The 21040-nt window shown below is 45.3% G+C and overlaps 2 protein-coding genes and 1 pseudogene across 4 annotated transcripts in view; all 3 read left to right on the top strand.

Annotated features, from left to right (window-relative positions):
• The window catches only part of ADRA1B (adrenoceptor alpha 1B), a 47161-nt gene extending 45175 nt beyond the window's left edge, over window positions 1-1986 (top strand). Inside the window, exon 2 of the mRNA XM_069484273.1 lies at window positions 898-1986. Coding sequence (XP_069340374.1) covers window positions 898-1505 — 608 coding nt within the window. The 3' untranslated portion in view covers window positions 1506-1986. The remainder of the gene's footprint in view (window positions 1-897) is intronic.
• A 10927-nt stretch (window positions 1987-12913) lies between these two features.
• Window positions 12914-14977, top strand: LOC138392997 (18S rRNA (guanine-N(7))-methyltransferase pseudogene; annotated as a pseudogene).
• A 2012-nt stretch (window positions 14978-16989) lies between these two features.
• The window catches only part of TTC1 (tetratricopeptide repeat domain 1), a 31906-nt gene continuing 27855 nt past the window's right edge, over window positions 16990-21040 (top strand). Inside the window, exons 1-2 of one of the 3 annotated variants that reach the window (XM_069483887.1) lie at window positions 16990-17041; window positions 18142-18502. In XM_069483887.1, the coding sequence (XP_069339988.1) occupies window positions 18173-18502 (330 nt within the window). In that variant the 5' untranslated portion in view covers window positions 16990-17041; window positions 18142-18172. Of the gene's footprint in view, window positions 17057-18139; window positions 18503-21040 lie in introns of all 3 variants that reach the window. The other 2 variants (XM_069483886.1, XM_069483888.1) reach the window with 2 other exon arrangements.

The following is a 21040-nucleotide window of genomic DNA, read 5'->3' as shown; positions in this document are numbered from 1 at the left end:
GTGGCCTTTGCCCTCACCAGCCACGCGGAAGGTGCCCTCTATCCCCCACACTTGGAATTACCCAGTTTCCTAATTTTTGCCAGCCTATCAGATATGTTCTATCTCTTTGTGGTTTCCATTTTCACTTATTTGACTGCCTAATATTTTGAGCGTCTTGTCGTGTGTTCATTAGCCCTTGGGTTTTCTGTTTTGCAAACGGTTCATTTTCTTTGCCTGGGTTTCTACCGGGAACGCTTTTTCTTGCTGATTTGCAGGAGCTCCTTACATATTCTAAGTGTCAGTGTCTTGACTGTTTTAGACATTGTAAATATCTTCTCCCATTTTTGCTTCACGGTTTATCCTTTTGAAGTGTTAAGTTGTTTTTCTTCACCCCTAGATCAAAAACAAATTGTCCTTTATATTGTCTTCTTTTACCTTTAAAGTTTTGCCTTTCACATTTACGTCTTTAATACATCTCCTATTAGCCACGGAAATAAATCAGCCACTACTGCATGGCGTCTCGTGAAGGATAAACTACTATAGGTAAAACATCCAGCACAGTACCTGGTCCAAAAGAGGTGTGCAATTATGGGTAATTTTTATTATGACATGGGTTGAATATGGCATGTGCTGCCCAAGGAAATCTATAGATATAGGAGTTTAGATGCTGCTTGGATAGATCAGGAAAGGGTTCACGGACAAAGAGGAAGTTATTGAGGTTAGCCAAAAAAAATGACTGTAGGATTCATTCATTTTTGAAGCAGAAAGGCGACGATCCAGGCAGGAAAGGCTGGCAGCAGGCATGCCGGGGGATGACAAGGTTTAGGAGGGGCACACTGAGGACAGAGCTTGACTACTCACAAACCGCTGTCTGTCTTTCTGCCCGTGCCCCCCCCCCTCGCCCCCTCCCCACTGCAGGCTCCCTGTTCTCTACCCTGAAGCCCCCCGACGCCGTGTTCAAGGTGGTGTTCTGGCTGGGCTACTTCAACAGCTGCCTCAACCCCATCATCTACCCATGCTCCAGCAAGGAGTTCAAGCGCGCCTTCGTGCGCATCCTCGGGTGCCAGTGCCGCGGCCGCCGCCGCCGCCGTCGCCGTCGCCGCCTGGGCGGCTGCGCCTACACCTACCGGCCGTGGACGCGCGGCGGCTCGCTGGAGCGCTCGCAGTCGCGCAAGGACTCTCTGGATGACAGCGGCAGCTGCCTGAGCGGCAGCCAGCGGACCCTGCCCTCGGCCTCGCCGAGCCCGGGCTACCTGGGCCGCGGCGCGCCGCCGCCCGTCGAGCTGTGCGCCTTCCCGGAGTGGAAAGCGCCCGGCGCCCTCCTGAGCCTGCCCGCGCCCGAGCACCCCGGCCGCCGCGGCCGCCACGACTCGGGCCCGCTCTTCACCTTCAAGCTGCTGGCCGAGCCCGAGAGCCCCGGGACCGACGGGGGCTCCAGCAACGGAGGCTGCGAGGCCACGGCCGACGTGGCCAACGGGCAGCCGGGCTTCAAAAGCAACATGCCCCTGGCGCCCGGGCAGTTTTAGGGCCCCTGCGCACAGCTTCCTTTCCCGGGGGAGGAAATCACCGTGGGGGGAGGGCGGGCGGAGGGGGCAGGGGGGTGTCCGCGCCCCCAGGGGACGGGGGGAGGGCCGGGGAGAGGGGCAGCTGCTTTTCTGGCAGGGGCATGGGTGCCAGGTACAGCGCGGAGAGCCGGGCCGAGCATGCTGAGAGCCTGGGGGACCCGACGCCGCCGGGACTTCCCTCCCTCTCTCTCTCCCTCTGTATATATATAAACGAGTCCCTCTCTACATGTATTTAACCGTGGGTACACGTGCGTGTGTCTGTGCGGTGTGCGTGTGGTCCGCATGGGTGCCTGCGTGGGGCCCCCGCGCGGGGAGAGCGAGTGTGCGGGCGTTGTTTGTCTCGTGACTTCGTACCTCTCAAGCCCCTCCTTGTACTTCACTGAATGGTGGCACTTTGGTGGGGTTGCAAACAAAGTCAGACATTAAAGGTCATTTCTCCTGTGCGGCTTTGAGTAGTTTGTGAACTTGGCGGTAGGCAGAGCCTTGGGGGCGGGGGGAAGCGCGGGGGGGGGGGGGTAGTCCCCTCCCTCCCCTCCCCTCTTTCTCAGATCTGACCCCGTCCTAGGTCTTAGGCTCCTTCTTCCCTCGGGTTCCCTCCACACCACCCAAAGGCCTGCTCTCACGAGGAATCTGCAGCCACGGCCCTCCCTCTGGAACTGCGGGCAACACTTGTGCCGGATGCTTCTGGGCTCACTTATGCCTTTGCCATTACTGACCTCCAGGGGTGAACAAGTCCGGCCCTATGACTGAAAGTGGCCCCCTGGACTTGCTTCATAAATCCTGTTTACCTGCTTTTCACACTTAGCAGCATCTAAATCTTCCTGCTGTTTCTTCCTGCTGTGACTGACACTGGGCACCGTCTGGCCTGGCCCTGATCCCTAGAACCCCATCCTAGCTGGGGTTCCCTGGCCAGTGGCCTAGGTGGGCCTGTCCCCTGAGAAGGGATGGAACCCAGGAGGGTTCCCTTCACTTCCTCTCTGCATGCCCAGGCCTAACACTCCATTGTTTGCCTGAGCACACAGAACCAGAAAAGAAATCCGGACTGCAGAAGTTTCTGGATAAGGCATGGATCCTGTGGCCCTGAAACACAAGGGCACAAAAACTTACTCAAGCTCTGCTAATTTGTGAGCCTGCCTGGGAAAGAGGCACTAAGGAAAGTCGCACAGAGAGGGGGAGCATTCTTTGGCGAAGATAACTTGGGTTCTAGTCTCAGCCCTGCTACTGATTTATTGTGTAGCCAGGAGAAAGTCACATCTTCTCTCTGATCTTGGTTTCCCATCTGTGTAATAATGGGGTTGATTCTAAGGTCTTTTCTGCCTCCAAGATCCCCCAGTTTGAGAAGAAAATAAAGGACAAGGAACAAAATATAAAAAATTTTTTTTCAGAGATTTGAGAAAGCATGGGAGGAATTCCCCTCCCCCATCCCATCCCTTTCTCGTCCTACTTTGCTTTTCTAAGTTGAGCTTCATATTTTCAAATGGCTAAGAGCCTGTTCCAGTAATATTAGCACATAAGTCATTCATTCTGTAGATTATTGAAATAGAGCCAGAAGTTCAGGTAGTTTAAAAGTGGGGGGGGTGGGTATCAGGTATGGCTGGATCCAGGGGCTTAAACAAGATTGTCAGGTTATTCGCAGTCTCTTACTCTTTCATCTAGCTACCATATTTTAGCTCTGCTTATCTTTGCATGTTGCCCTTGTTTCCTTACTGAAAATAGCTTCCTCACACCATTCTTAAAACTTGATACCCCCCCAAAAGGAGAAACAACAGCAGTTCTGCCCAAAAAATGAAAAATACATTTTTTAAAAGTCCTGGGAAGCCAGAGATTCTGTATTTCAGACCCCTTTAAGACTTTGATGAAAGGTATAGACACTCTTTCTAGAAAAACACACATGCAAAAAAAAATTTACAAACTTTTCATGCAATTTTAGGTACTTCATCCCTGTTTAATATCTCATGAATTAAGTGTGGTACCCAAGATTCACAGGTTGTGTGAGGTGAACTGGATCTTAGTAATTATATGAGCTGACTCCCTCATTTTTACAGAGGGGGATACCGAGGTAGATAACTTTACCAAGTCACACCAAAGCTAGCACTAGAATGCAAGTCTTCTGCCTCCTTGTCCATTATCTTTTACATTCCCCTGTGCCACCATCCTGGAGTTGAGTACATCCCTTCTTGCCCCTAGAGAGAAAAGGGGGTCCTAGAAAAAGAAAAGTGTCAACCCCATTCCCAGGAGAAAAGGAATAGTTTGGGGAAGTTTCAAAAACATTTTGTTAGCAACACAACTCTTTCAAACAAACCGCACACAGAATCCTGATATAAGAGCAGCCCAGAGTGAAGTGGGGTAAGTATGATAGAGACCAGCTTTCTTGGCCTCCTCTTCAGCTCCTTGTGCTGGCCTGCCCCAATCACCCTGGGGTCCCACTGATCCAGTGAGAGTGAATGGGATTTGGAGTCAGTAGAGGCTGGGTTCAAGCCTTGGTTCTGCATGACCTTGGGCAGTTCATCTTGCCTCTTCTGATTTAGCAAATGGACATGATCATCACAGCCCACCAGGAAGCACAAAGGACTCAGTGAGATCATTGTGGTATAAACACTGAAATGTAATCACTGGGCAGAGGCAAGTTATAATTTGGACCTGGGATATCTGAAGCCACCAGCACCAAAGGCATTTCCTGAGCTGCTCATTTCTGATGATCTCATTCATTACTGGTGTTTGGAGGTCACCCAGGCAGTACAGAGAGGCAGTGGCTGCCTCCTGCCTCTTTCCAGAAGGAAGGTTGGCCAAGCAGTGGCTCACATTCCCCAGACAGTGCTGAGTTACAGATCTGTCGCTAGCCAGAGTCTGCAGAATATACTAGCCTCTCCAGGTCGCCTCACTGTGGCCAGGCCCAGGGAGGGTCCAGAGATCATCAAGAGCCCCTGGGGCAGACAGGGCCTCTCTGCTCTGACCTCCCAAGTGGCAGCAAAGCTTCCGTACTTTATCCTCCAGCCACTCAAGCCCTGCTGGGTCATTTGTCACCACTGAGGCACACACAGAGATAAATCTGCCAACCCAAGTAAAGAGCCAAGTGGCTTTGCAAGTAGACTAACAGTTAATCCTCCAGACACGGGCTCAAATCCCACCTGTGCCAGCTCTGTGTCATTGAGCAACTTACATCACGGATCTAAGCCTCAGTCTCCTTAACTATAAAATAGGGACAATAATAGCTCCTACTTCATAGGGACATTGGGAGGATCAAATGAGATCATGAGGCTAAAACAGCACCATGCCAGGCACTTGCTAAGCATCCCATAAACAGTAGCTATTAACAGATGTATTAATTATTCAGTTCTTTACTTAGATATATGAAATTTAGAAAATCTGACTATAGAGACAAAAAGCCCATTTTGTTCATCAGATTCCAGTTTTTCAAGACTCGATGTCCACCTTGAAGAAGAAAGACATAAATTTATCACAGAGTAAAAGAATTCTGCATCCTACAGCATGAAGAAATGTGTCACTCAAAGAGGTAATCAGCCCAAACTGAAAGTAAAAATAAAATTGAATAAAAGTTATAGAACATTACAGGTGACAAAACCAGATTGGGTGAGAAGGGAAACCTAGATGTCTTAGGAATAGTATATACATCTTGAGACAGAGGAGCTGGAGGAGGGAACATAGGACAGTGACCCTGGGTTCTGTGTTTGGGTTTCTGTGTTTTCTGTGATTGCCGGGAGCTCCGATCCGCCTTCCCGGGTGGGGCGCACTGCGCGCCCAGGTGCGCGGGTCTGTCCTGCGAGCTGAGTCCGAGGCGCCGCGGCGTCTCCTGCAGCGCGCAGCAAGGAAGGCGGGGCCGCTCCTCGCCGCATGCAACCGGGCATCCTTCCTCCGTACGTGCGGAGACTGGGAAACAGTTCTTTAGACACTGCAGTGACCGACACCGCTCCACGCCCCCGCTACCATGAGCAGGTGCTCGGAGAGGGCCAAGCTCCGCGTGGAGGCGGACGGGAGCGCCACCTGCTGTCCAACGCGCCTAAGCGACAGGAGTGTAAAGAAAGAAATTTGGTTTGCAATTCAGCTTGTGCTGCTCTGCGGTGCTGGTGTTTCAGCCACAGCCAGACATTCTAGAATTCTAGGTTAGGGATGCTTGACGTGGGGTCTGTGTGTTGGCTTCAAGGAAGCTAGGAACCCTCTAAAATGTTACGCAGAATTGTAATATTTTTCTGGAAAAGGGGTGCATAGTTTTCATGAGTCTAATAAATATGGTATAGGGACCATGTGCCAGGCACTGTGCAAGCCATTGGTGGTAAGTGGGGACCAAGCAGATATGTCACTTCTCCTCATGGACTGTACAGTCTGTAGTAGGCTGAAGAATGGCCCCCCAAATATATCCACAACCTAATCCCTGGAATCTGTGAATGTTACCTTATATGGCAAAAGGGACTTTGCAGATTTGATCAAGTTAAAGATTTTGGCTGGGCACAGTGGCTTAAGCCTGTAATCCTAGCACTTTGGAAGGTGGAGGCAGAAGGATCGCTTGAGGTCAAGAGTTCAAGACCAGCGTGAGCAAGAGTGAGACCCGTCTCTACAACGCATAGAAAAAGTAGAAGGTGTGGCTTGCGCCTGCAGTCCCAGCTAACAGGGAGGTTGAGGCAGGAGGATGGCTTGAGCCCAGGAGTTGGAGGTTGCAGTGAGCTATGATGATGCCACTGCACTCTAGCTGGGGTGAGAGAGTGAGACCCTGCCTCAAAAAAAAAAAAAAAAAAAAAAAAGAGAGACAAAATAGGCAACAATAGTTTAAATCACAAAATAAGGTTACTCTCTTTTCAGTCTCTTTTTATTCTTTCTGATTACCTTAAGTTAAATGTAGCCCTTTGGCACTAATGCAAATCTGGTTCACTGTGCATGGGTTACTTGCCTAAGTCTGATGGGACAGAATACTCACACACACAACACATTAAATTAAGTGGGCTCATTACCTACAGATAGGCACCAAAAACAACAGAAACTTAGTATTCACAGTGAGCGAGTCTCTCAGGGCTTAGGAAAGCTGCCTGGGGAAGATTAAGTCTTATCTGCACATGCTCCACTTGCACCACAGCTAAGGGACCCCAGAAAGCAGCTCACCCTGAGTTTTATGCCCTGGGGCCACCTTGACACACTGGGCTAAAGCACTGAAGGACATCCTGTTTCTAGGAGGGACTAGAAGAGAGCCCAGGCTATTCCGGCCAGCTCCTCCTTGTCTCGGGTTGATGCTTTCCCAGCACATTCTACAGTTATTCTTGCAAACTGTGAGCAAGAAAGGGTGGAGAACTGGATCAGTCCAAGGCCACCCAGAGATCTGTCCTGCAGCTGGTCGATACCTAACACCCCTCTAATACTTGCTGATCTCTCTTTTTATTTTATTTCTTTAAGTAAAGAGATACCAGACCTCAAGCTCAGAAATTTAGGCAGGCAACCTCAGAGCTCAAATTTAATAACACTGTTTTGTTTTCATTTTTATTTATTTCCACTGAAAACATCTCTTTAAAGCAAGTGACACTGGTATTTCAACTGCACAGATGACATAAAATTTTTCTCTTAAAATAAATGTTATTGAGTGACAAAGTGATGAAATGATTTTAAAATTTACATAAATAATAGAGGACTGCAGAAATGGCAAAGATCGTGACTTGGATATGCTAATTACTGAAGTACGGGAAACAGTACACTGTTCAATTACTGACGTTACTTCTCAGGAACTGGGAGCAAGACCTGTAGCTCATCAAGACTTTAGAAATTATAGGCTGTGGACAAAGTTTTGGCCAAGACTCAGACTGTACCAGCCCCATCCTCCCCACTGTGTCACTGTAATGGAGTGACAGGAGTGGGCCAGGGAGGCCTGCAGTTTGGAAATGAAAGCTGAGGAGACAGGAGCTGGCTTCAGGTCCAAGACCTTTTGAGCTGGCCCTGAGACTAGCTGAGGACTCTGATGTGACTCCATCCCAGAAGCCCTCAGCAGGAGACAGGATGGATAGAGAAGAGAATGTCCAGTGAATCCCACTGCCTCTCATATCCCACCTCCTTCCCCAGTGGTGACAGAATCTTCTAGAAGTAGGCCTTCACAAGTTGTGCTCACACTGCTGGCCATGGTTACCCTCTCAAGAGGATGCTACTGACAGTCAGTTCCTATGAGGATTAAGTGTGGTCGAGATGACTTTCAGAGCATCCTCCTTGAGCCCTCCAATCCCTTCTCATCGTTCATCCTATCCCCGGAGCCCCTCAAAGCAGTGATGACTAAGAAACCCAATAAGAATGCCATTTCTAAATCTAAGATCTAAAGATCTAAGGGGCTGATCATTATAAGGAATAACAAAAGCAACTCACTGTGGTTTCTTTTTTTCTTGAGACAGAGTCTCACTCTGTTGCCCGGGCTAAAAGTGCTGTGGCATCAGCCTAGCTCACAGCAACCTCAAACTCCTGTGCTCAAGCGATCCTTCTGCCTCAGCCTCCCAAGTAGCTGGGACTACAGGCGTGCGCCACCATGCCCGGCTAATTTTTTCTATATATGTTTTTAGTTGTCCATATAATTTCTTTCTATTTTTAGTAGAGACGGGGTCTCACTCTTGCTCAAGCTGGTCTTGAACTCCTGACCTCGAGCGATCCACCCGCCTCGGCCGCCCAGAGTGCTAGGATTACAGGCATGAGCCACCGTGCCCGGCCAACTCACTGTGTTTTAGCCCTTAGAAAATTCTCCCTAGATTAGAAAATAGAAATTTAGGAGAGTTCCTAAAGTCCCCTAAAGACTCGAGAGCCCTGAAAATTTTAGTGTAGATAGCCGGATTAAGTAGCAAACCAGAGCTACCTGGGGTGACCGCAGGGGGAGAAGAAAAGAGGGGGGACCTATAAGAAATGCTGAAACATTACTGGGATAAATTGGTGGGAAAGTCCACTGGTCTCATTCCTGTTAATATCGCTTCTGGGGAGTGGTATTGGAGCTCCAAGTTAGTCCTATTCTAATGCTTGAATTTTTTAAATTGTGTTATTTTATAAAGATGATGATTATAAAAGGATATTAATTAGAAGGGATGCCAAATTTTAGCCCATCCAGTATACTTTTGGGGACCCAACCAGCCCTTGGTACGAGAGCCTTGTTTCTGCCTCACTTAGAGGCTTTGGATCTAAGGAGGCCCACATTGGCAGGCATTAGCATCCTAAGTGGCCCCCGAACCATCAGTGCTAAGGAAAGCAATGTCAAAAGCAAGAAAAGAACCACATAGAGAAATGGCACCATCTTTTGACAGGACTGTAGGCCACGTGTGTCTTTGGCAACCCCATGACATCTGTCCTTGGACCCCTGGGCCGGTGGACTTACACCTGCCCTCTATGACCCAGGGGGACCCAGCTCAGGTGGGAGAAGGTCCAGCAGAGGGGCCACTGGAAGAGAGAAGGTGTTTGGGGTCCAAAGATTCTTCACAGCACCCTACAACCTCTGCACCACTTCTCATCCCACATTCTTTCTCTAAAGTCAGCACTGTGGTCAAAAATACTACCTCTGGGGCCAGGCATGGTGGCTCACTCCTGTAGTCCTAGCACTCTGGTAGGCTCAGGTGGGAGGATCACTTGAGGTCAGGAGTTTGAAGTTGCTGTGAGCTAGGCTGACACCATGGCACTCTAGCCCGGGCAACAGAGCAAGAGTCTGTCAAAAAAAAAAGAAAGAAAGAAAGAAAGAAAGAAAGAAAGGAGGGAGGGAGGGAGGGAGGGAGGGAGGGAGGGAGGGAAGGAAGGAAGGAAGAAAGAAGGAAAGAAAGAAAGAAAGAAAGACAGACTATCTTGGGGGCTCAGGCAAGAAATTTGAGGAATAAATAAGAAGTTGCTTTAGTCCCCTGAATTTATGTAAACCTCCTAATTGCCTCCATGTCTGTGGTTGCTAGCCGCTAATTATTAGGTGTTTTTTCTCTGTCAGCATTTTCATAAACCATTCCTTTCTGTGGGACGTGATAAGCATTTCATCAAGGCTGAATCTGAGGCGTGTGACGCTTACCAGAGCTGCAGCAGGAGGGGCTGCCTGCGGTGGTGAGAGCTTGATGGAATTTTGAGGCTGTGTGTGTGGCTTCTAAGCTATGAGTCAATATGGTAGAAAGAACACTGAACTGAAATCCACAAAGACGCTAATAATATTTAATAACAACTGCTTTTTACTGTACCAGGCACTGTGGCAAATCTTCTGTATTCTCGAATCCTCATCAAAAAACCTTGAGTGGTGCTCTTGTCAATGAAGGACTCAAGGCTCAGAGAGGGTTTAAGTCACCTAGCCAGCAAGAGCAGTGTATCCGTTAGGGAGTGAGTTCGGCTGTACATGACACAATACAAGTAACAGTGGCTTGAACGAGTAAAAAGCATTTTTCCCCCCGTGTCACATGAGAAGTTGGGAGGCGGGCACTCCAGGGGTAGGATGGCTAATCCATACTGTCAGGAGGCGCCCATGTCCCTTCAGGTGTTTGCCTGCACCTTCCTTAATATGGGGCCATAATATCCCTCTTCCAGGCAGGGAGAGGAAAGAGACAAAGGCAAAAGGCACACACAGCTGAACCTGCCTTCTTTTACGGAGATTTCCAGAAAGTCTCAACTAGCTGCTTCTACTCTATCATGTGGCCACTGTGTCATGTGTTTTCTACAAATGGCTATTGTGTTACTGGCACTGTGCTAAACATTTGCGTATATTATTACATTTATTCTTCATAACAGCCCTGTAAGGAAGGTATTATCAACCCCTGGGTTCTAGTTTAATCCCTGCTGTTATATAGCTAAGTAGTCTTAGATAAATCACATTTCCTCTCTGGCCTGCATTTTTTCATCTGTTTTATGTGGGATTGGACTAGATAAGGATTTCTTAACTCGAGGTCTACAGACCCCTAAGGAGACCACGTATAAAATTCAGGGGAGGGGGTTGTGAATTTGGCTGAGGGGAAAAAATACATTCTTATTTTCACTAACCTCTAATAGAAATTTAGCATTTCCTAAGCCAAGCACAGAAAGACAAATTTCTCTGGAGATGATTTGGAGATAGAGAGTTGAAAGATGGTTACCAGGCTGGGCGTGGTGGCTCACACCTGTAATCCTAGCACTTTGGGAAGCTGAGGTGGGTGGATCGTTTGAGCTCAGGGATTCGAGACCAGCCTGAGCAAGAGTGAGATCCCGTCTCTACTAAAAAATAGAAAGAAATTAACTGGACAACTAAAAAAAAAAAAATTGGGCATGGTGGCACATGCCTCTGGTCCCAGCTACTCAGAAGGCTGAGGCAGGAGGATTGCTTGAGCCCAGGAGTTTGAGGTTGCTGTGAGCTAGGCTGACGCCATGGCACTCTAGACTGGGCAACAGAGCAAGACTCTGTCTCAAAAAAAAAAATAAATAATAAATAAATAAATAAATAAAGATGGTTATCAGAGGCTGGAAAGGGTAGCAAGGAGGGGGAAATAAAGTGGGGATAGTTAATGGGCACAAAAATACAGGTAGATACAATGAGCAAGATCTAATACTTGATAGCATAATAGGGTGACTATAGTCAACAATAAGTTGTAGTATACTTTGAAATAACTAAAAGAATTGGAATGTTGCTAACACAAAGAAATGATAAATGCTTGAGGTGACAAATACCCCAATTACCCTGATTTGATTATTACATATTGTATGCCTGTATCAAAACATCACATGTACCGCATAAATATATACAATTATTATGTAACCATAATAATTAAAAGTTAAAAAATTTTTTAATTAAAAAGAAAACAAAAAAAAGAAATTTAACAGTTCCTTTTTTCGATGACTATAGGCAATAGACCACAGTAGTATTAGCAGAACCTCTGACTTTTTCACCAAGAGAATCACAAATACTTTATAGTATATTACAGTTGTTTCAGATAACTTGAAATATAGTATATACTCATCACTGCTTCAAAATTATGGTAGTTATTAGACCTGCTATATTTAATGTGGTAATAAAGAGGTATGTGTGTATAGGTATTTTGCAAATTTTATTGTTAATATTTTAGTAATTGCATTTCAATTTATGTCCTTCATAATCCTGTGTATTTTGTTTTATGCATTTGAAAATATTTTTCTGAGGAGAAATTCATAGGCATCAGCAAGCCATCCATGGAGTTCATAGACCAGATGAGATCAAGAACTCCTAGACTGAGATCTCCTTGCCCCTCTGGCTGTAATTATAACTCTACTGCCAGTTATCATGGTCATCCTGATAAGTCCCTTCAGCTCTCAATTTCCTCAGTTTTCTCTTCTATAAAATGGGAACAAAACCCGCCTTGTCTAGCTCAGAGCTGTTAGGGGAACCAAAGCGAGCTGCATGTAAGCACACACAAATGCAGAGCTTACGTGTATTCAGGTACACAGCGTCAGCTTTTGAAGGGCTAAGTAAATGCTGAGTCTTATGAAATTATTCAGCTGTAGACCTATTTCCTAGAGACGATGATGTTTTTATATCAATACCACATAAGTGTCTTTCTACAACCGTATATTTTTTAGTGGCAGATTGGGATTGAACTAATATAAAATTCAATAATAAAGGGGGAAATGCACCTTAAGTACACTCGGATGGAATTACTTAAGAACACAGGAGATAAAATGAGATTTCACTTATGGGTCATGTAGCTCCATTATCCTAGGCTCTTTGAAAAACTTGAGTCAGCATACCATGATTTTAAAAAAAAGTTATAGATCAACTGCTGTCATTTTCTCTACAGCGATAATTGGACAAAAGACAGAAAAATTGGGAAAGTTGGCTTATCTCCACAATCTGTGCCTTTGAAATACTTATTAAATATTTATTCATCCCATAAGTTTTCTTAGGTGGACATAGTGTTTTAAATAACAAAGTAAAGATCTACAAATATCTTATTTGTTAAATTACATTTAGGAAAGAACATCAAATTATGTTCGGGGTGTTACGGAATGCTTTTAGAGTCTTGAACTCAAAGAAACAGGGTACTGTGAGGTAAACTGCTTGGAGAAGCAAGATGGTGCCTGAACAAGCTGCTGGAGTTTTTTGTTTTGTTTTATTTTGGTTTGGTTTTTGTTTTGGGGGGCTTGGATCTCACAGTGTTTCCCAGGCTGGTCTCGAACTCCTAGGCTTCCCCAGTCCTCCTGCCTCAGCCTCCACAGTAGCAGGGATTGCAAGCTCACGCCATCAGGCCCGGCTCAAGCCGCTATTTTGATCAATTTGTCCACAGATCTACAGAAATACTCTGAGATGTTTATGCCAGGGAGAATGGTTGCTTTGCACAATGGAAGCTACCCTTGTTTTCTGGCCTCCAGAGAATTCCAGGCTGGAAGCGTGCTGCCCAGGCGTGGGAGTGGCGTTTGTCCCCGGAGCTGTTTTACAAGAGTGAAGCGTGGAAATAGTTCGCAACTCACAGATGCTGGATGTCCGACCCAGGTGGCTGGGCAAGCACTGGAGCGCCTCTGCCGGCCTGAGGGTCAGCCCTGTTCCTGTTGGCTGTTGGCTGTGGTTCTGGGCTGAGGGGAGATTATCTCTCGGATGAGGGGCACTATTGCGCGGGCCTCGACATCAGCCCTGCCCTGCTGGATGCGGCCTTGGACCCAGACCTGCTTCTGGGGGACATGGGCCAGGGCATCCCCTTCAAACCGGGTACCTCTGATGGTTGTATCAGCATTTCTGCTGTGCAGGGGCTCTGTGATGCTAACAAGAAATCTGACATCCCTGCCAAGTGCCTGTACTGCTTTTTTTCTTCTCTTTATTCCATTCTTGTCCGTTCTTGCCCGAGCTGTCCTGCAGCTGAACCCGGAGAACTCTGAGCAGCGGGAGCTGATCACAAGGCAGGCCACGAGGGCGGGTTTCACTGATGGCGTCGTGGTGGACTGCCCAAAGGGTGCCAAAGCAGAGAAGTTCTACCTCTGCTTATTTTCTGGGTCTTCGACCTTTCTGCCAAAGGGACTGAATGAAAATCAGGATGGAGAGGAGGCCAGGGAGTCCACGTTTACTATTGACAGGGTCCGGTACAGCATGGCGAGGCTGGGGGTGGTTTTAATTTGCATTTCCCTGATAATTAGTGATGTTGAGCATTTTTTCCTATGCTTGTTGGCTTGTCTATCCTCTTTTAAGAAAAATCTGTTTATGTCTTTTGCTCACTTTTTGATGGAGTTTTTTGTTTGTTTTTTTTTTTTTTTCCTTGCTGGTTTGTTTGAGTTCTTTGTAGATTCTGGATATTAGCCCTTTGTGGGATGTGTTGTTTGTGTAGGTTATCTATTTACTCTGTTGATTATTTCCTTTGCTGTGCAGAGGTTTTTTGGTTTAATTAAGTACCACTTGTTTATTTTGTTGTTGCTGTATTTGCTTTTGAGGTCTTAGTCATAAATTCTTTGGCTAGGCCGATGTTGAGAAGAGTTTTCCCTACATTTTCTTCTAGAATTTTTATGGTTTCAGGGCTCACATTTAAGTTTTTAATCCATCTTTTTTTTTCGAGACAGGGTCTCATTCTGTCACCCGGACTAGAGTGCAGTGGTGTCATCATAGCTCACTGCAGCCTGAAACTCCTGGGTTCAAGTGATCCCCCTGCCTCAGCCTCCCAAGTAGCTGGGACTACACACTCCCACAACCACACTCAGCTAATTTTTCTATTTTTTTTTTTTTTTTTTTGTAGAGACAAGGTCTTGATCTTGTTCAGGCTACTCTCGAAATCCTAGCCTCAAGCAATCCTCTCTCCTCAACCTCCCAAAGTGCTAGGATTATAGGTGTGAACCTGGCCTTTTAATCCATCCTGAGTTAATTTTTGTATTTGGTTAGAGACAGGGATCCAGTTTCATTCCTCTGCATGTGGCTATCCAGTTTTCCCAGCACCGTTTATTGAATAGGGTGTCCTTCCCCCCAGTGTATGGCTTTGTCTGCTTTGTTGAAAATCAGTTGGTTGTAGCTATATGACTTTATTTCTGGTTTCTGAACATGCCCAGTCTCATCTGAAAATAATTTTTTAAGGTGCTGCAATTCATGAAATGGCGTACATATGAAAGAGAATAACTGGAGCGGTGGGGAGCAGTTAGAGTCACCCTCTTTAAAATGTAAGCTCCCGGAGAGTAGACATCCAAGCTGAGCTCTCGGTCTCCAAACTGAGCTTCTTGCTGAGGAATTTGTAGATTACTCAGCAACTCAAACATCCACTACCTTTGCTTTGACTTGAACATAGGATGACAAAGAAACCATTCTCCTTTCTGGAGTAAAAATATTTCCTTTCCCTTCAAAGGGAGCCTGGGAGGATTCAGTGAGGGGAATGACAGCTGAAAGTGTTCGGCTGGGTGCTTGGTACCCAGTCAGCACTCGGCAAACGTCCTCTTCTTCCATCAGACTCCAGTCCTTGCCACCTGCTGGACCAACCTTGGCCTCCTGCCTGAACTTCCAATGGTTTGTTCATCATGGACACAATGCTTTATGCTTTTAAATGGGCATTGACATTTAATATAATAAAGTGAGGGTTGGATGTTTGTTTCATAACTCAGAATAAATTGTTTGGTCCAGCTGATGAGTCCCAGGGAAAAAATGTGCTAGCTCAATCATTCCATTTGTGGTTGAGGCACTGAACTGTCTTTCTTTGTCCAAATGACCAAGGTCTAGGGCAAAGAGGGATTGGGCACTCAGACAAGTGGGGGCAGGATGCTGGCCTTGGCAGCCTTCTGGATGATTCTCTCCAAGACTGTCAGTCTTCATTTCATATGGTACCTTCACCCATCCAACACCAGCATTAATAACCTCATCTTTAACCGGGCTCTGAGCCATTTGCCTGACACTGAAAAACTGCTGAGTTTTCCTGCCAAGTATATATCAATATATATTTTTATAGATATAAATCACCTTCAAGCCACTTCTCCTTTTTGTAGTTAAAGTGACCATGTCTTTCTGGCCCCTTTGTTCTTTAGAAGAACATAGACTTTGTGGTTAGACTGGACTTTAAGTCCCTGCTCTGCTCTACTAACCATGTGACCTTGAGAAAAACTTCTAACCTCTCTGAGCCTTAGTCTTATCATTTGTGATAATAATACCTACAAATTTCATGCATTCTTACAACAAATATTGAGTGCCTATTGTGTGCCAGGCACTTTGAAAATCTAAAAATCTAGAGATTTCACAGAAAATAGTTCAGACACGACCCCCATCCTTGTGGGTCTTATAATCTAGTAGAAGAAGTTATGATAATCAAGTAAATAAATACTCAAGCTTGTTACAGATGGTGATGAATGAAGGAGATAAGAGGGTAATGTAATAGAGTGAGACACTTAATAGTCATGGAAGGAAGACCTGAAGCATGAAAACAAGCAAACCATGGGAAGAGCTGTTAACGGCATCAGGCAGTGGGAACATTGAGCTCAAAGGTGTGGAAACGGAAAAAAGATTTTTATTTTAAAAACACAGAGCAGCACAATGTTCAAGAGGGAAAGTGGTATGAGATGAGGTCCAAGGGAAAGGTGGAGGCCAGGAAACATGAGCTTTATGGGTCATGGGAAGGATTTTAGATTTTATTCTAATCAGGGTGGGAAATCAATACAAATGGTTAAGAATTGTACAGGATTTATGTTTTTAAAAGATCAATTTGGGCTGGGTGTGGTGGTACATGCCTGTAGTCCCAGCTACTCGGAAGGCTGAGGCAAGAAAAACTGCTTGAGCCCAGGAGTTTGAGGCCACAATGGGCTATGAGCTTGTCTGTGAATAGCCACTGCACTCTAGCCTGGGCAACACAGTGAGACCTCGTCTTAAAAAATAAGTTAATTTGAAAAAAAAATCAATAAATAACATCAGTTTGGTTACTGTGTTGGAAAAGGATTATAAGAAACAAGGGGCCGGGCGCAGTGGCTCACGCCTGTAATCCCAGCACTCTGGGAGGCTGAGGTGGGTGGCTCGTTTGAGCTCAGGAGTTCGAGACCAGCCTGAGCAGGAACAAGACCCATCTCTACTACAAATAGAAAGAAATTAGCCAGGCAACAAAATATAGAAAAAATTGGCTGGGCATGTAGTGCGGGCCTGTAGTTCCAGCTACTCAGGAGGCTGAGGCAGGAGGATCGCTTGAGCCCAGGAGTTTGAGGTTGCTATGAGTTAGGCTGACGCAAGGGCACTCTAGCCTGGGCAACAGAGCGAGACTCCGTCTCAAAAAAAGTTTATTTTTGGACAAGGCTTATGGTTCAGGATTCCTCAATACATTGCTAGCACGAGAGATCAGGGTGAGTAAAACGAACACCATGGAGACAGACTTTTTCTTTTCTTTTTTTCCTATTATGCTGAGTAACGCGGCGTTTCGCCGTAACCCAAGATGTCAGTCGCCTCCTAAATGTCAGTCCGTACAATGACGTCACACAGCGACAGCGACGCCCTCCCTCCCTGGGGTTTCCACTACATTACCCAGGATACCTTGCCAACAGCGACGCCATTGGTCGGCGCCGACGGAAGTGCACCTGACTGGGCGGAAGTAGAAGGTCGCAGAGGCCAGGAAGGTGGAGAGAGGAGGGTCTTTGAGGTTGTGAGTATCCCGGTGTGTGTTTGAGATTGGTGGTGAGGAATGTAGATAGGGGATAATCCACTGGGAAGCGCGGGGTGGCACTTCCTAAACTCTGGGGGCTCATCTTCGTATGTTCTTCTACTAGACCTGGGAGCAAAGAGAAACAAGACATTGCTTGGAGGCGAAGTCTCCGTATTACGATTTTGCTGTTTTTAAGTTTTGTTGGAACAGTCTAGGGCAAATTGAGATTCCGGTCGCGACACGAGAGTCGTTGGCGTGATTTTGCTGCGATCGGAGAGGCGGGGCTCCTGACAGCCTGACTCAGCTTCTAGAACAGTGGTTCGCAGTTGGCTGCACATTGAATCACCTGGGATTTTTTTTTCCCCCCCATCAAACTACAGATGCCCTTGCCTGAAGCCAGACCAATAAGTCAGAATCTGGGCAGGGTCTGGGCAGTGGTATTTTATAAAGCATCTCTAGTGTTCTGTTTTGCAGCCAGGGTTCAGAGTTACCCCTTCAGTGCCTGATTCTGACCCTCACGGGGATCCTGATTAGGACCACCTGAATCAGCTCTCCCCTTCCAGTATAAGATGCGTGGGCTCTACCACATGCATTTGGATTAAGCTGATGATCACAGTTTTGGCACGGATCCTCTTTTGAGCTCCACCAGACGCTTATTCCGGGCTTCCTGTGGTGGTGCTGGAAAGATAAAACGTAGTTTGTAAGTCGTAGTTTGTTATTCACAACTTGGTCATTCATTCTAAATGAAGAGTAGAGCTGCTTCATTTTTCTTACCACTGTTTTAGTTTCTGCCTATTTTTTGCTACCTCAACAAAACGCCAGCAGTGGAATGTGGAAAGGCCACATTAAAATCGGTCTCTTTTGCTGCTTATAAGAGGTCTTGTACCAGATTTAACCAGGAAAGGGATATCAGTTAAAATGAGGTTTGGCATTATTTATGGGCTTATGATAACTTTTTTAAATAATGAATTCCCATGAGAGGAAGTTAGAGTGTGTTTTTGTCTATGATGCAGAGATTCAGTTAGGGATGAAGGGCAGATTTGTTTTTTTTTTCAATTAAACACCATTACATAGCAGATGTTTTTTCTTTCCCAGAGGTTCAGCGTCACCTCCCTCACTGAATTCAGCATGGGAGAGAAGTCAGAGAACTGTAGGGTTCCAGAGGATCTATTCAATGGTTTGAAGGTAACAGATACCCAGGAAACAGAGCGTGCTGGCCGTCCAGTTCCCGATCCCAAAGATCTGCATTCCCAGAACAAGCTGCTCAGGGATGATGAGGCCCGTTCCCAAGAGGACCAGGAAGAAGAGGAGTGTTTTCATGACTGCAATGCTTCATTTGAAGAGGAGCCAGGGGTGGACAAGGTTGAGAAGAAACCCGATGATGATGTGAATTCCTCTGAACTAGATGAAGAGTACCTAATAGAACTGGAAAAAAACATGCCAGAAGAAGAGAAACAGGTAAATATTTCATTTATTATATACAGTGTGCCACTTAAACTGCTTTTAAAATAAATGTGGTGGATACTGTATCATAGACCACTTCCTATGTGGTAAAGAGTAACTTTGTCTTATTGCTTTAGTAGTGATGGATCTCAGATAAATCGGCATGAGAGGGAAGCATTGAGTGTGCTTAGCAAAGAAATTTCCATTTTTTTCCTGTGAACTCTGAGCTATATGTTTGTCTCCTACATAAGGAGTCTATAACATAACTGTCCTTTTATTTACTTATTTTCGACGTGTGTGTGTGTGTGTGTGTGTGTGTGTATAATACACACCTTTTAGCTTTCTTTTATTTTTAGAGATGGGATCTTGCTCTGTTACCTAGGCTGGAGTACAGTGGCAGGAACATAGCTCACTGCAGCTTTGAACTCCTTGGTACAAGCAGTCTTCCCACCTCAGCCTCCCACATAGCCAGGACTACAGGCGTATACCTCCATGCCTAGCTAATTTTTCTATTTTTTGGAGAGATGGGGTCTCACTATTGCCCACACTGGTCTCTAACTCCTGGCCTGGAGCGATCCTTCCACCTTGGCCTCCCAAAGTGCTAGAATTACAGGTGTGAGCCACTGCAACAGGCTCTTGTAGCTTCCTTTTGTGACCTTTTCTATGATTGCTAAAATTTCTGCAATGAACATTTTTTGTAAGACTGTTTAGGTATGCTTCCTGTTTATGTTGATCCTTTGTTAGCAAAGTGTGACTGCCTGAATATCTTGGCGCTGTTTTGGTTACAGAGAACAGTGATTGGGTCTCAAAGAACAGAATTGTGGATGATAGGGGCAGTCATTTGGTGAACATCTATAATGTGCCAGCCACTGAGCTTAAAATGTTACTTGTGTTTTCATTTAATCCTCACAACACACCTATGAGGTATATACCGTTATTATTCACCATAAGGGAACAGAGCTTAGAGTGGTAAAGTAACTTGCCCAATATGAAACACCTAGTAAATGTCAGAACTGGTTTCAAATCGATATCTATTTGATTCCAAAGCTAAAGTATAATGTAGACTTTAACAACAAAAACATCTCTCTTCCTACAAAGCAGATACACTAATAAAATGTTCAGTTTCTTGCTTCTTTGACGCTGGGCCACATCCTTAACAGGCAAGCCTTCACTTTTGGAGACAAGTCCTACTGTCCTCCACATATCCTTCTTTCTGATCTCACAAGCAAAGTAGTCTTTGAAGAGTCATCATAATATCTGAGTTTGTCTGCAAAGAACTTTAATAAGATCATAGTTTATGCCACTAAAGAGCTCACTCACTGAACAGGTTGTGTAGATTAGTAATAGGTTGAGATAAATGTGCAACATAATAGAGGGGGTGGGGTGGTAGCATGAGATGGGGAGGGACATCTTCTCTTTATCTCTCCTTAGGCACTTTTCATTATCAAATCAGCTGGTTATAATGTGACAGTATTAGCTTTTGTGCCTCCTCCACCAGAGGAGGAGGATAAAGGGCAAAAATGAACCAATTACATAAACTACCTGAAAAAATATGGCTTAGATAATTAAATCAAGTACTGTTTCATAACATTAGAGAAATGATGTTCCGGAAAGTGACTTCTGAGTTCAGGTTTCAGGCTTTTAGAAACATTGATTAAAAGTATGTGTTAAAAGTTAGCAGTGCTTTTCTGATACCTTAGTATATTTTGCCCTAATATCATAGTGAATTTTCTAGCACCATCTGGGTTTAACAATCAAGTGGTTTGGCTGAAAGTGTCACATACTCTGCTCTCCACTTCTCATTTAGTAAAACTGTTTTATGGTCTCCTAAGCCAGGAAATCTATTTTAAATTCTATAAATATTTTTAATTGAATTGTTTTTATGGCCTATAAATTTAATATTCTAAATAGCACAATACTTTTTTCACTCTTTTAAAAATTAAGATATAATTTACATATAGTGAAACAATGTATCAGTTCTAATGTGTACAGTTCAATGAGTTTTGACACTGCAGTGTCCAGTATGGTAGCCACTGGCCACATATGGCTGTTGAGCGCTTGACATGTAGCTAGTACAGCTGAGGAACTGAATTTTATTTTAATTAAGTTAATTTAAATAGTCACATGTGGCTAGTGGCTACCATATTGGACAGCATGGCTTTAAACCCCTGATTCTTTTCTAATCATTTGTTTTAGGGAAATTATTAGAGAAATGCACAAATGTATATACATAGATGTGTTGCAGCATCATTCATGATTTTGGAAAGTTAGAAAATGTTGAACAGACGTATTTCTGGTATAATAAATATATTTGGTCTTTGTCCCTAAAAGGGACAGGTCTTTGTTCCTGTCACAGAGCCCTATGGAGGTGCTAGGAGGGTGGTACGAGAAAGCTCTTTGCCCCTTCTCCCACACATTGCCTGTGCATCTCTTCACCTGGCTGTTCATGTATACCCTTTCCAGTACCCTTTATAATGAACTGCTAAATCACAAGGAAAGTGTTTCCCTGAGTTCTGTGAGCCATTCTAGCAAGTTATTGAATCCAAGGAAGAG

The sequence above is a fragment of the Eulemur rufifrons genome, chromosome 10, assembly GCF_041146395.1.
Source record: "Eulemur rufifrons isolate Redbay chromosome 10, OSU_ERuf_1, whole genome shotgun sequence".
NCBI lineage: Eukaryota > Metazoa > Chordata > Mammalia > Primates > Lemuridae > Eulemur > Eulemur rufifrons.
The sequence above is the reverse complement of the archived record's forward strand: the minus strand, read 5'-3'. Positions and strand labels throughout refer to the sequence as shown.